This window comes from Podarcis erhardii (assembly GCF_964252035.2).
Source record: "Podarcis erhardii genome assembly, chromosome: 1".
NCBI classification, from domain to species: domain Eukaryota; kingdom Metazoa; phylum Chordata; class Lepidosauria; order Squamata; family Lacertidae; genus Podarcis; species Podarcis erhardii.
This window is the reverse complement of record NC_138497.1, coordinates 80,323,255-80,337,431: the sequence shown is the minus strand read 5'-3', so window position 1 is coordinate 80,337,431 and position 14,177 is coordinate 80,323,255. Positions and strand designations below refer to the sequence as shown.

Below are 14,177 nucleotides of genomic sequence, written 5' to 3'. Positions count from 1 at the left end.
AATCATAGTTAGACTGGACAAATAAAGACCATATTGTAGAAAAGAACTATGGCCAAATTGCTTTCTGTAAAGAAAAATTGTCTAGGAGCCATATGTGAAATCTCTTAATTTAGGATATTTACCACTTTTTCTCAAATGGTCTATATAAATGTGTATTGACAATTAACCATTTAAATAATGAATCCAGTTTTAACTAGAGGGATAGCCAAGCTCAAATCATGTTCACTTCCAAACAAATCCATACTAATTATTGATTAGTATGATTATCGCAGTACAGGGAGTAAGACAGTAATATTGAAATATGAGCAAAAATTCACTGATATTTGAAGCAAAGTAAGTTGATTTTGTATAACTTAATAAGCAATTTATTCAAACCTTTGTGGCTTAGCTCAAGGTCTAATATCTAAACAAAGTTAACAAATCCACCAAATTTATTCCCAGCATCATTGAGCTCTGCAGTACTGACTATGGAACAGAGTTTTGGGTATTTTAATAGATAGTGAAATAAAAATCGTAATTTAGTAACTTGTGACATGGTTAATGCAACACTTTCCATGAGATATTTGTGATTTTCTCCCTCAGAGGAAAAATGAAGAGAATTGCCTTCCAATTCACACCATACAGCTGGGTTAAATTTGAGTGGAAGCCAGCATCCAGTCTTCGCAGATGGCTAGCAGTCTGTGGTATTATTTTTATAGTAAGGACCAATACTTTATTGTAGCTGCACCAAACTGACATAAGTGTTTAGAATTCTTCTTGCTTTTTAACATTACAAAGATGGAGTTCTCAAATTCTCCCCATGTCAGAAAAAGACTCATTGAGTCTGACATAGTGAAGGATAGGGTTTCTCTAGCAGCATGCCTATATTTATCCCAGGAGCAAGGCAATTGTAAGAAGTAAGGAGAGAAGAAACCATCTGTACCCATAGCATCTACAAGTATCTATAAACTGTGCAGAGTGTGCTAATTTATGGCAGGGATTGCTATTTCATTTATTATAAGCCATTTTGGCCCAATTAGTGTGTAACACTAAGCCTAAACCATGGCTTAGCTTTAATGAGCAAATGTGTGGGTTTCTGGAGAAAAGATTGCAACCTCTTCTGGTCCTGATGCTGTGAGCTAAGCCATGCTTTGGTTTAATATTGCATCTGAACCTGGGCTTATGGTTTATCTTGCTGCAGACAAACCTCAAGCTGTAAGCCGTAGAACAGAGCCTGGCTACAAGTCATTGTTTGTCTAGAGTGGGATAAACCACAAACTTGGAATTGGGCATAACATTAAGCCAAGCTATCACAGCCCACAGAAGCACCAGGATTAGAGTAGCGTATTGGTTGCAGTGTTCTCTTGGGGAACCTGTTCAATGTTTGGCTTAACATTGAGTGAAACTAGGTCTTTGAGTGTGACAGAAGTGGGGTAAAAATTTATTAAGTTCCCTGTTAATACCTGTGCAGCGAAGCCAAGAACATGCTTCCCTATTGTTCCACTGTTGTACAGTGGTACCTCGGGTTAAGAACTTAATTCGTTCCGGAGGTCCGTACTTAACCTGAAACTGTTCTTAACCTGAAGCACCACTTTAGCTAATGGGGCCTCCTGCTGCTGCTGCGCCGCCAGAGCATGATTTCTGTTCTCAGCCTGAAGCACTATTTCTGGGTTAGCAGAGTATGTAACCTGAAGCATATGTAGCCTGAGGTACCACTGTATAGCTAAAGACAGAAAGATGGCCACCTGTGTGGTTCTCTGATTCTGAAGTAAGAGAAAATACCTCCTTATTACCTCTGGGTGAGGAATATCATTCTTGCAAGGTACTGCAAGTATATTCAAATTCCTGTTAAGGATTTACAGCATGTTTTAGATATTAATCATTGGAAACCACCTGAAATTAAGTGATTGAATGGCACATGTCTGTCAGTTTTTATTAGCAGAGTTGAACACTTTTTACTTGAAATTCGTCTTATGGATGCCTCCAGAACACTATCTGGTCCTGCTGCGGCTTGTCTTTTATGTGAATGTGGGAGGTGTGGCCATGAGAGAGATCTATGACTTCATGGATGATCCGTAAGTGGTTACTCTTATTCATGCTTATTTGCTTAATTTTAGAATTTGTGAGAATTACTGCCTTTTAGTGGCAAAAATATTAGGGCAATGGATGGATCAGTCTGCTGCTGCTGCTAAAACATCTATAGCCTTGAGAAGAGTTGCAGTTTTTTGTTTTCAGACACGAAATATATCATTGTTTGCCAGTTATATGCTTTGGATTGCAAAATGTCACTTTGCTGTGTGCTGTCCTCAAACGTTACCACACAACAACCTGAAAATATGCTCATGATTCATATTAGCTTGGGCACAGTTAGCTTTTGCATAGAACAGCACTTTGAATGGCCTTTTCTAAGGGACTGAATGATTGAGGGAAATAGCTGTGTCTGGAGGGTCTAGCTATAAGACCCTTCTTAAATCTTGATCCTTGAGATTTTCCAACAGATCTCTTTCACGTCCTATACATCTTTAGAATTTTATAAGTGTCTGCCCTCGCATGGCAGTGCATGCACTAAACACCTGCCTGATTAGAGCTTGTTCCTTCTGCTTCCTTGTTTACCAAACAGTAGGACCCAGATCCCTCAGGTTGAGTTTGGTTTTGGCTTAGTGGTGATGGAACAAACTGGCTGATCCCACTACTTAAGCTTATTGTTTCTTCACTGACCAACACAAAAAGTGTCTGTGTTCAGAATCTAGGGTTCCAATACTTTATGAAGATCAGTTTCACTTGCAAGTCTTTGACTCCTAGAACTGGGAAGAAGGGCCCAACCTGATTACTTAGTCGGATTTCAGGACATTCAGCAGTGACAGGCCATTCCCTGCCCCCTGGTGTTGGACCTACTGATTTGGGATGTACTTCCTGCTTTAAGGTAAGAAGAGGCCTCCGTTTCTCATTAGTGAGCTCCTCTCCTCAGCACCCCGGCCCATCTTCTAGTCCTTGTGTTTGAGTTGAAAAAACATCTTGTCTCTTGTTCTTCTGCCCTCTGTTCAACTACATGGCATAACATTGGAACAGGGGAGCATCATAAGTCACCAGTGCCTCATTCACTGTGTTGCCATTCTTTGCTAATTCAAGATGCAGAAATTGATGACTACATGCAGCAAAGAGAGCCATCATGAGTTATAGATGAACAATATTCTACTACTTGCTTTTCTTATTGCTAAAATGATAGCACATCCTAGTTCTGCTGATGTTCCAGAACCATATGAAGTTAAGAAGAATTTCCCCACTCTCACATTTTCTGCTGATGAGAATGTTGGAAGCGAAAGAACTGTCTCCATAACTGCTTTTTTTCCTCCCTAAAAGGCATCTTTTCAAACACAACGTATATAATTCTCTGAAAAAACTTAAACTTTTACTTCTTTTCTGATACCTTCTACATCATTTTATGAGGAAGTCAGAATGATTTATCAAACAATTCCTAAATAATAATATTTTTTCAGAGGAACCATTTCCTGCAAAACATCCCAGATTTTACTGTGTGTGCATGCTACTGTCATGCTGAAGGAAAGCTGCTCATTTAAGAGTCTATAAACTTAACATTCATTTGCAAATGTGATTTTTATCAGTCATTATCAGTCTTTTTTCCATCTGCAGCAAACGATTTGGGAGTGCATAGGCCCAAATGTGGGGAAACCTCTTGAATTCAAGACAGATGTGAAGGCTCTTATCCCTGCCTTTCTAATGGCTAACTACACATGTGCCAGATGACAGAGTAATTAGCTTTGTAATCAGTTTTTCTTTTGTTTTACTGATGCTGCGTTCACAAGAGTCTTTTTGTTCTGAGGCCTTTCTACTTCATATATTCTTGGCAAATATGTTTTGCCTTTCCCTAAAGAGTTTTTTGCATTTTTTCCCTACTTTCTTCAGTTAGCAGGACAGTTGCCTGCAGCTTTCTTCTTTTGTTTCTTGCTCAGGTAGGCAAAACTACCTAAGCTGCCTCCCTCCCAATAATGGGTGCTTGGTTCGTGGCAGGGGGGAGGGCTTTAAAACTCCTTTCAATGTGGGAAGGAAGCTCCTATTGCAGCCAGCAATAGCCTATCTTTTCTTCCTTGGAGGGGCCACCATCAACAAGACATATGGGGCCTGTGAAACTTCAGAAAGAACAACATGCTGGAACAGCTCCCTATTTGTGAATCTGCTTCTGGGAGGAGGTTCTAGATGCCTCACAACTGTAAGCACAGCCCCTGTGAAGGTGGCAACAAACAGGTGTACTTAAAGCAAAATGTTGTATTGATCTACTGGACTGTATCCACAAAGCCAACCATATACTGTGAGCAGTAAGATGGCATAGCCACTTAACAACTGAGGAGGCTTGACTTAGAGCCTGAGGATTTCTTCGCTGACAAAATGCCAAGTCACTTTGGACATTTGAACTTTCTAGGAAATTTTTAAATGGCAAGATACTTGTCTTGAATCCCTGATTTCTCTTTGAAAATCTTTACCACGTGTACCTCTTTCAAAATGGCTGGCCATTCTTGGTTATGGTGGTCAAACATCTCCTTAAAGGTCCCCTGCTTCTTTTTTATCCCTGTTGATTTTTGAAAGAAAATAATCATATGAAACCAGCTGAGTCACTCATTTTTGCTTCTCTGAACATATCAGAAAAAATTTAAGACTTCGGATTGGTTTTAAGTTTGATTATTTTAACAATCTTTGGCATAGCTAAGATCAAATTATTGATTTAAATACTTAGGTTTGATTCAAAAGATTCTAAAGCTGTCTTGCGGTGGAGTCCATCCTCAGCACACCAAATAAGCATCAGTGCGTAGACTGTTTTAATTGTCCTGACAGTAAAATAATTCTGTGAAATATGAACAATAGCACTGACGTTCAATACAGCTCTCAAAGGCAGCTCTTTGTAAATAGATACAATTCTTTGTCATTGAATTCAAGTTTGGTTGAATAAATCTCGCCTTTCAACAGCACACTGTCTGTAAGGCAGGAAACTTTCCACTGTTACTGCTTCTTAGTGGCTTCCTTATTGATTGCATGCTTTGTAGGAGATGGAGAAGAGTAGCTTCTGCTGCTCTGCCTCCACAATCAGCTTGTCAAATACATGGAGAGAGATGTAGGGGACTATTATCCTGAATTTAGTAAAGTATTTTCATCATGTTGTATTAGAGTGGTACTCTAGTCCAGTGTTTCCCAACCTTTTTTGGGCAAAGGCACACTTGTTTCATGAAAAAAATCTCGAGGCACACCACCATTACAGCCCCGTGACGTCAGCGCGCAGCGTCACGCCGGGAGGGACGCACGAAAGTGTAAGTTTCAATTTTTTCCCCTCCCCCTTGCCTTCCTTCTGTGCCAACCGCCAAAAAGCCAAGAAAAAAGCCAAGACTTTAGGGCAGCAGGTTGACACGGAAGAAGCTCCTACCTAAGGACAGGTGCGACGGCCGTGTCCTCTTCTGCCACACTTGGCAGCCCTGCCTCACGGTCGTGACTCCCACCCTGATTTCTCCCCGCAGGTCGAGCGGCACAGGCAGCCCAATGTGTCCAGCCCAGACACAAGCCCCGCTTCCCCACTCTAGATCCTGAATGCGACCAAGTGCTCTGGACTCCCGAGCAGGGTGGGAAAGAGGACTCGCATCTGGTAGCCTCCGGGCTCCTCGCCTGCTCGAGGGATGGCATTGCAGGCAAGCTGCCGGCCGTCGCCATCGCCGCCCCCTGCCCGGAGTGGTGGGCCGGGGGAGGCTCGCTCTCTGTGGGGATGTGGCCCGCACGCGCGGCCCCGCTTCCTCCTGCCCAGGGCTGAGCTCCTTACCCGCGATCTCGGTCTCGCGCACGCGGATCCCACTTATTCCGAAGCTCGCGCCACTAGCCGGGGCTCTCACACCGTGCCAGGGCGAGGCGGCGCGGCCCACTGACGTCATCGCGGCTCGCCGCCGCCCTCGACTTCCCTGTTCCCTCCCCTCCCTCGGGTCGCCGTGGTTACCGAGGACTGCAAGCTGCTCGGGCGAGCGTGGGGCATTAAGTGGGAGAAGGAAAATTAAAATTAAAACTCGCCCGAAGGCTGCCTCTCCGGATATCTTTCGAATTTTTTAATTTTTCCCGCGGCACACCAGGCAACGTCTCTGCCGCGGAACACCGGTTGGGAAACACTGCTCTAGTCAGTCCAGAACAATCTTGAAAAATGAAGAAGGAAAGTTAATGACAAGCTACAGTCCATCACAGAACAGAATAACCTGAAGTCTCCAATATGGATCAAGTAAACAACTGGGATTTTTAAGGATCTCATCTTGAGTACACTTTGGCCAGGTGTTGCTGTTGATTATTTATTAAATTTGTATACACCCTTCATCTGGAGATCACAGAGCAGCTCACAACATAAAAATACAAAATGAGAATGCAAAATACAGAATAAAACAAAAATAAACCAGTAACATCCCTGCCACAAACACAGTTAAAAGGACATGTTAATCAGCCCAAGGCCTGGTTAAAGTTCATATAGAGAGAGTTTGATTTGCCCTCTACACTGAAAAAAAGTTGTTGGAATGAGATTCAACAGCCAAACTTCAACAGAAGGCAGCACTCCCCCCCCCCCCCGCCCAGTTCTCTGTAAATATAGATCTTTTCCCAATAGTAGAGCAGGAAATTGAAAGCCCAATCACTCATATTGTTGCTCTTCAGTACCTTTCTTTTTTCAGGCAGACAATGTTGACATGATCATCGCCACCCCTTCAATCTTAAATAGCCTTTTAGTTCCTTTTCACTATCATGCTTCTCTTCATCTCTTCCCCCAGTTCTGCCATGCACTTACCTATGGCTACCATGATTAAATTTCACTTTGCAGTTTGTCGTGCTGTGTTTTGAAAAACATGGAAAACTGGATTGGGAAGATGGGAGGAAAGTATTCGTGTCATTCCCTCTGGATTATATAAATAATGCACTGTTAAGGTTATTTTCAAAGAATAAGGTCAAGATGATATGGAATCAAAGCAATTTGATGTCAGTGGTGGGTGTGTTAGTCCTAGATAGCTAGCTGATGGAAGCAGGTATACCAGTGGTGGAGTTTTGGTTGGTTTTATCTCTTGGAAGTATCCATTGGGGTTCCTGACAAGTTTTGTGGAGAAAGGTTCAGACCATAGAAGTTTCCCTACCTGATTCAGGACTAAGATCACACATGGTTTACGATCCTTGATATTAAAAGCATGAAGTGAACTGAAGACAAATCAGGATGATAAGGTGAAACCTAACAACAGTGGGAGTACAAAAAGTCCTATTATTATAATTAATTATTTAAATTTGTATACCACCCTATACCCGCACGTCTCAGGGCAGTTCACAATATAAAAACATGTGCTAAATAGGAACACAGGGCATCACCACATTTGAATTGAGCCCCATTTCTATTTGTGGTAAGATACTTTATTCAGGTATTTGAGAAATAGTCAAATTACAGTTTGTTAGAGGCTGCAGAGACCTGGGAGTTCTTTACCCCTCTGCTGCATTGCACACCAAGACTAGATGTGAGTGGTATGGACTTGTCCTGAATAGTATTCCGTTTTTTTAAGACTAAATGGGTGGGTTTTCTCCCATATGGGTTCTACCTGGTCACACTATTCTTGGCCCCCCCTTGCCTACAGTGGCTTACTGATCTCAGACTTTTTGGAGTTATCTCCTTTGCAATCTTCAATCCAGTCTAATTTGTTGCCCCGACATTGCTTACAACACATTGTAGTTTGGAATCTAGGGGCTGACCGGTAGAGAGCCAATCTGTAGATGACAATCTTGCTTTACAGTATTCTTGTGCAAGGTGGGACCTCTTGAGGGGCTTTTTAGTGCCTTCCAGCTCTATGTCATAGCTGACTGCAAGCACATAGGTAAGGGCCTTATAGTAAGACAGTCTACTGAACCAGCTAATTTGGTGTTGCCTCATTTGCCTAGCAGAAAGATATCATGTAGAGGTTTTTCTCAGTGATAATAGCTGAGATCTTTCATCTGGAGATACCAGGGATTGAATCTGGGTCCTTATATGTGCAAAGCATGGCTTAGTGATAGAACATATGGCATATTTCTTTTTCCACTCTCTAGAAATGGACATGAACATGCACTGTTGATCTAGGGTAGAAAAATCTCCCAAGTGTTGTCTGGAATACCAACTAGATTTGTATCATTTGTACCTGCAGTCCTTCTTATTGAGATATGAGATATCTATGGGAGACCCTGTTTCTCAATTTTCAGTGGATATTCTCAAAATTTTGAAACCATGTGTTCTATCCTTCCAGTACTATCTGGATGCTGATACACTGCAGTGTCCTTGCTCCATTTCCCTGGTTGAAAACTTGTTCACCACTGTCCTATGAAAACCAGCTTTTCCTGAAAAATTGTCAACCCAGTCTGTTTTATTTGTGATTGTTCTTCAATAGTAAATCGTAATCACTTTGGAAATCCTGTATTGGTAGGCAATATTTTAAGAGGCAGTTGAGAATTGAAAGATTTTGAAAAGATTGCTGAATTCCTTTTTTGCAGACTGCGTTCATGGCTATATAGATATTTTGAAACACCTAATATATATGTTGAAGCTATTTCCTAATGCCCTGTGTGACCAAGAAACTGAACACAACAAAAGCCATATGTCATTGTCGGTTCATCAGCTTCCACGAAGTTCTGTGGAACAAAGCAAATACTTTGCAATCTGGAACAGCTGAGAAGTCAAAAAACCTCTGTCTCTCATGCTTGATTCTGGGATCACCAGGGACACAGGGTCCACCCAACCTCACTGGCACTGCTTTGTGTATGTTTTCACTTTCCTCCATATAAATGAATGGTGTTCATTCCAACAGAGAAAATATATATAGTGTTGCCAGCAACCCTGACTGGCTGACCTAGCCATCATCAACAGAGACTTCAGCTTAGGGTAGGAAAAACAGAACAGTGCTCCTTTCCATCCTGCTGAAGGTGGTTCCGGTGCAGAGAAAGAAGGGAGCAATACACTTCTGGTGTATTGCCACCAATATCTGGATTTAAGAGGAGGGAAGACAGCACTGTAGAGAACTGCCACTTCTCTGTGTTAAACACAGCTGCAGAGTCGGGGCTGTGAAAATAAATTGTCCCACTCCAGTCTTCCAGGACTGGAGGAAATACTTAGTTTGGAGAATCAGAGGACAGGCCACATTTGGAAAATCGTGCCCTGTCTGAAACAATTGTTTGCAGGAGGGAAATGTCCACACACACACATTGGGCAACATTTTAATGCTAGTAAATAGAATAAGGGCAATAAGGATTAACTTTTCTTGCTATAGCAGTAGCTACTGTTTAAAAGTTTCCTTGTGTAGATTTTTCCATGGAAGTGTGTGTTTTAAGGCAACAAATACGGGATGTGACTTTTTATTTCCCACTGTAGAAACAGATAACTTGGGCATGCCTCTTGAAGAATTTTACTGGAGCTTATTTTGTTAGAGCTTGTCACTTCAAAGTTCATTTGCTCTGTCATGTTACTGAACAATAAAGTTCTGCTTTGTAAATAAGGGGAAATTGCACACTAGATTATTTGCTTGTGAACTATTAAGCTATATATTTTTTCAACCTTCAGTGGTAGAAATTAGAAGGGCAGTTGTTAAATTAAACTATCTTCCTTTTTTTTAATTGCTGAAGAACAAAGCTATTATATAGTATTGTGTGTAATATGGTCTTGTTATCAGAGAGAAGTGCCTATTCTGTTTTTGTTTTAGAAATACCATTTTGAATGTATACCTATGCACTAATGCTGTTTTATTATTGCAGAAAGTTCTATAAGAAGTTGGGTCAGCAAGCATGGCTGGTTGCTGCTATCACAGCTACAGAGTTCCTTATTGTGGTAAAATATGATCCCTACACCCTGACATTATCACTTCCTTTCTACATTACTCAGTGCTGGATTCTTGGAGTCACACTTGTGCTTATTTGGACAGTGTGGCGCTTCTTTATTCGGTAAGCAAGGGTTGAATTCCTGACTGGACTAGGTGGACTCATGGTCTGATCCACCAGGCGTCTTATCGACAGTGCTAGTCTGGGCATACACTGGAACTGGCTCACTGCATGCATTTTCTCCCTTTCTCCATTGTTGCAGGCTAATTCCTGCTCCTGCCACTTTGCTTAAAGCCACTGGGCCAGAATCAACTAAACAGTTGAGATAGTGGAAGCCAGTGCCCCCACTCTTCTCTCCCTACTCATCTCTACCAAAAAGGTGGGGGGGCATGTATATGTCAGGAGAGTCCCCCAGAACAATGTACAAGGGGGAAGACTGGAGATTTTGTTCTGTCTGGCAGACAGAAATGCATGTGCTGATGGAATGGTTGTAATTGTGCAACATTGAATTCCACTCTTCAGCTCTAAATCTGGGGGAGAAAATGGGAGCAGCTGCTTGCACAATGGAGGAACTGAATTGATAGTGGCAACTTGCTCCTTGTCTTTTAGTAGCTGGACAGTTGGAATTGATGGAGTTTATAAAGAAGTGGGGGGGGGGGACAAATTTGTGTGTGGGGTAGGAAGGATATTCTCCAAATCCTGAGTATTTACACGGCTACTGTAGTTGCTGTAGAATTATCAGTTTAGAACTAGGAAATGCTTAATGTTTAGCTATAGCCAAACTCAGTTTGGTCATATAATTGCCTCATTCAGGGAAATGAAAAGAAGCAGCAAAAGGCCTGAGCTTTTTCTAAATTTATGGTGTTTCTCTTTTCCCCCCCTCTGATATTTTTCTAAAATGTATTTGTTTTATTTCTAGAAATATCACCTTACGGTATAAAGAGATAAGAAGGCAAAAACAAGAACATAAATATGGGAAGGACAATTGTTTAAGCAATGGTGATGGACATCCGGTACTGGCAGATGAGCACAGTGGGAATAAACTCAGAGAGAAAGAACTTTGAACTTGAGTAATGAATTAAGGACTGAGAGAGTTATTTTTCTTGCAAGTTTAACCCTCCCTAGTTTTGTAAGTTTTGATGTTGTCTCATGAATGAGAATCTTATTGGAAAAGGTGCCACCTAATCTCTCTTGAGGAAGGTGTTTACAACTAACGCTAGAAGCAATGCTTCCCCCAAAAGGGGAACTCCACCTAAGTGTGTTATAAATGTCTGTCATCTTACAAAATGGAGGATTAAACAGGTGCAAAGGGAATCTTAGTAGCCTCAGTTCTGGAAAACCATGGCTGTTTGTGGGGTGTCAGGAACACATTTTATGGAATAAATATGTGCACTGTGAAAAACAGTTTGGTATTTTCCGCTGCAACTACCTTGGACTGTGGTACTAATATGTCCTCCTCATCCATTCATTTTCATTCAACTATTAATACAATATCAACAAAATAAATGGAGAGATGCAATTGAAGCTCGAGAACAAACTGCATAACTTTGCACAATATACTATTGCAAACAGCTCTTGGGGGGTCCTGGATCTAGTTGCCTATGTCTCAAAGCAAAGGTGCATTACCTTGAAACAGCCTGCTAGTTTTATACTGCATCCTCTTGATACCAAATACCTCTTCAGTTCATATTTATCCTGGTCTTAGGCCAGAAAGTTTAACTTTCCTGTCTGTTAGCTAAATAGAGCAAGTGAAGGCTATAATGAACGTGAAAAATATTTAATCCACCAAAGCCGTGTGTTCTTTGCCTTATTTTTCTACCACTGAGCTGGTTTCTGCTCTTGCCTTGAGTCTTAGGACCCCCCCCCCCCCAATTTCACATGGCAGAGTATGTCATATGATCATCCAGAACTGTCTTGTTACTTCTAGAGTTTAAGCTGCACTAGGTAAGGTGGAGTTAGATCGAGGCAACTGCAGTGTGCACAGTCAGCCACTATATGCTAAAAGGCTACTGCTCATGAGAGCATCCAGTCCAAGAACTCTGGCTGTCTTATTTGTCATTTGCCTCCTAAAACTCCATTGAACAAATGGGAGTTTATGTTACAAATATATTCTCTACAATTAGAGTTGTCATAGGAACGGGTTTCACATTCCTAAAACGGTTGTGTGAATTTTCTCCTTAAATGTAACACTAAATTAATATTAACAAAATAACACTGTCTTAAATCTGTTGAAACTTCTGGAAATTTGCTTTGAAGTGAATATAAGTTAAAATGTTAGCCCTCCCCTCCCTCCTCCCTCCTCTCTCTCTCTCTCTCTCTCCCCCTCTCTCCCTCCCGTCCCCTCCCCCAATAAAATCTCAAAAATGCTGCGGGTTAAAGCACAATGCACAGACCTTGGCTTCATTTCATGTCAATACTTGAATGGGAAAACAAGTCTGCCTTTGCCTTGTTTCTACAATGACACTAATGTTCTCTTCTTAAACAATAGACACTTTCAGCAGGGCAAAATTTAAAAAAATATTTCCATATAAATGAATCTTAGAAAACTCAGCAAATGAAGTAATTTTTTTAGCATATAAAATGACTGAAGGAACTCTGTTTCATGATGATCAGAATGAGGGAGATCATATGAAGCTTATTTCTTGATTTGTGCGAGATTTACTGCTGTTAAGTCACTGAATGGGTGATGTTTATAATTAGGATTTTTCAGCTGTTCAGTAATAAGAAATACTATGGCTATAACTAGGCATTAACAGACATCTTAAAAGAGCAGATGCTGAGTTGAGCTGGTACATAAAAACAAGCCTCTCCCCACATGGAAGCAGTAGGTTTTTGAAGTTGTTCAGGTTAATTTTGTACCTGTTTTGTGAACTGACTAGAGGTAGTACCAGTGTACCTGTGCTAATGTGGCCCTAGTTTTTCAAGGCTTGCATAGGCCATGTCCATGTCTGTTTTTGTACTAGTAAACTCTGCCCCCTTGTAATTTTGTATTGTAGTGTCCTCCATGTATTCTGGTGGTAACAAGTGCAATGGGGAGAACGTGAAAGGAATTTTAACTTTGTTTTGTTTTTTGAGGAACCAATTGTGTAAAATTTGAGGTATAAGGGGGGGGGATTGAAGTTGACCTCCTCTTAAAACATTACTTTTGTATTGATCTGTATGTTCACTGAAATATTGAGTCTTACAGTTATAGTCTGGATAACTGAACAGATGTAATAAAAGGTTGTTTGCTGGTGTGTCCTGAATTACAAATTTTGTTTTGGAGGGGAGTGGGTTCTCATTGACTACATAGCTGTGATTTTCTAAGAGTGATGGAAAAGCCTAACTCATTGAAGAGTTATTAACATGGCTACACTAAAAGTAGATAATTAGGAACATTCTCTTAACTTGCCCAAGGTTTAAATAGGCACACCTAGGTCCTGTTGGTTTTAAGGGAACATGGATCTGTATTGCACCAAATTATTCAGGAATATCTTGAATTTCCTGTGGAAGTAAAACAAAATGGTTACAGGTCAAATCACATTTCTTGTTCATAAAGCTGGGGGGCCAATAGACAAGGAGAAGCTGATTCATGTAGACTTTCCATTAAGCACGAAAAGAGCTTTCAGATTTTTCTTCAGGCTACATTTGTCACACTTGCAAGATAGTTAGCCTAGAGATATGGCTGTAGTGCTAACATTACATAAGAGGCTCACTGCCAGTTCTCTCCTTGCTGGAATATCAGTTTCATCATCTGTGAGGTTGAGAAAACCAGTTATTGACCCCTTCTTCTGAGTTTCTGAAATCTGACCTCTGGCTGTGGAAGTATAGTGATGCTTTCTCCCAGTATTCTGTCTTCCAGAATTAAGGGTTCACCAGGAGCTTGTGTTGCAATGCCATAATGTAAAATAGGTGTCAAGGAGTACAGAATGAACTGCAGCTGTCTTGTTACTAATATTACCTACCATATATTTTAATTTAGACACTTGCGTAAGCAAAGGTGTATGAGTGCCATCTGTCTATAGCTATAATCCTTATAGCTGCTTTTGCATCAGTACAGAGGTACTGAGCATATGGCCAGGTTCTGGTAAATAAGGGTTTTGCTTGAAATGTAAAATGGATTAAATTCCCTATTACATTTTTTAAATGTATATCATACCTTATGCGTTATTTGCTTATTGGAACTGACTTTAATTTTAGGCCATGTCCAATAATGCATAGGAGAAAATAAATATAAAAGCTATTGTTTCTATTACTCTAGGCTTTAGGTATAGGAAACTCTGGACTGTGTGGCACAGTAAACACTGTCTAATTAGCATGTGATAGCTGTGTTTGTATAAAACATAAAATATTCTGGTGTAGACTAGAGTCAAGTA

General features: G+C 40.8%; 1 protein-coding gene across 1 annotated transcript in view; it reads left to right on the top strand.

Annotated features, from left to right (window-relative positions):
- Window positions 1-13,058, top strand: part of PTDSS2 (phosphatidylserine synthase 2) — a 49,424-nt gene extending 36,366 nt beyond the window's left edge. Inside the window, exons 9-12 of the mRNA XM_081874920.1 lie at window positions 583-697; window positions 1,909-2,054; window positions 9,760-9,945; window positions 10,742-13,058. Of these exons, the coding sequence (XP_081731046.1) occupies window positions 583-697; window positions 1,909-2,054; window positions 9,760-9,945; window positions 10,742-10,886 (592 nt within the window). The 3' untranslated portion in view covers window positions 10,887-13,058. The remainder of the gene's footprint in view (window positions 1-582; window positions 698-1,908; window positions 2,055-9,759; window positions 9,946-10,741) is intronic.
- Window positions 13,059-14,177: the final 1,119 nt, after the last annotated feature.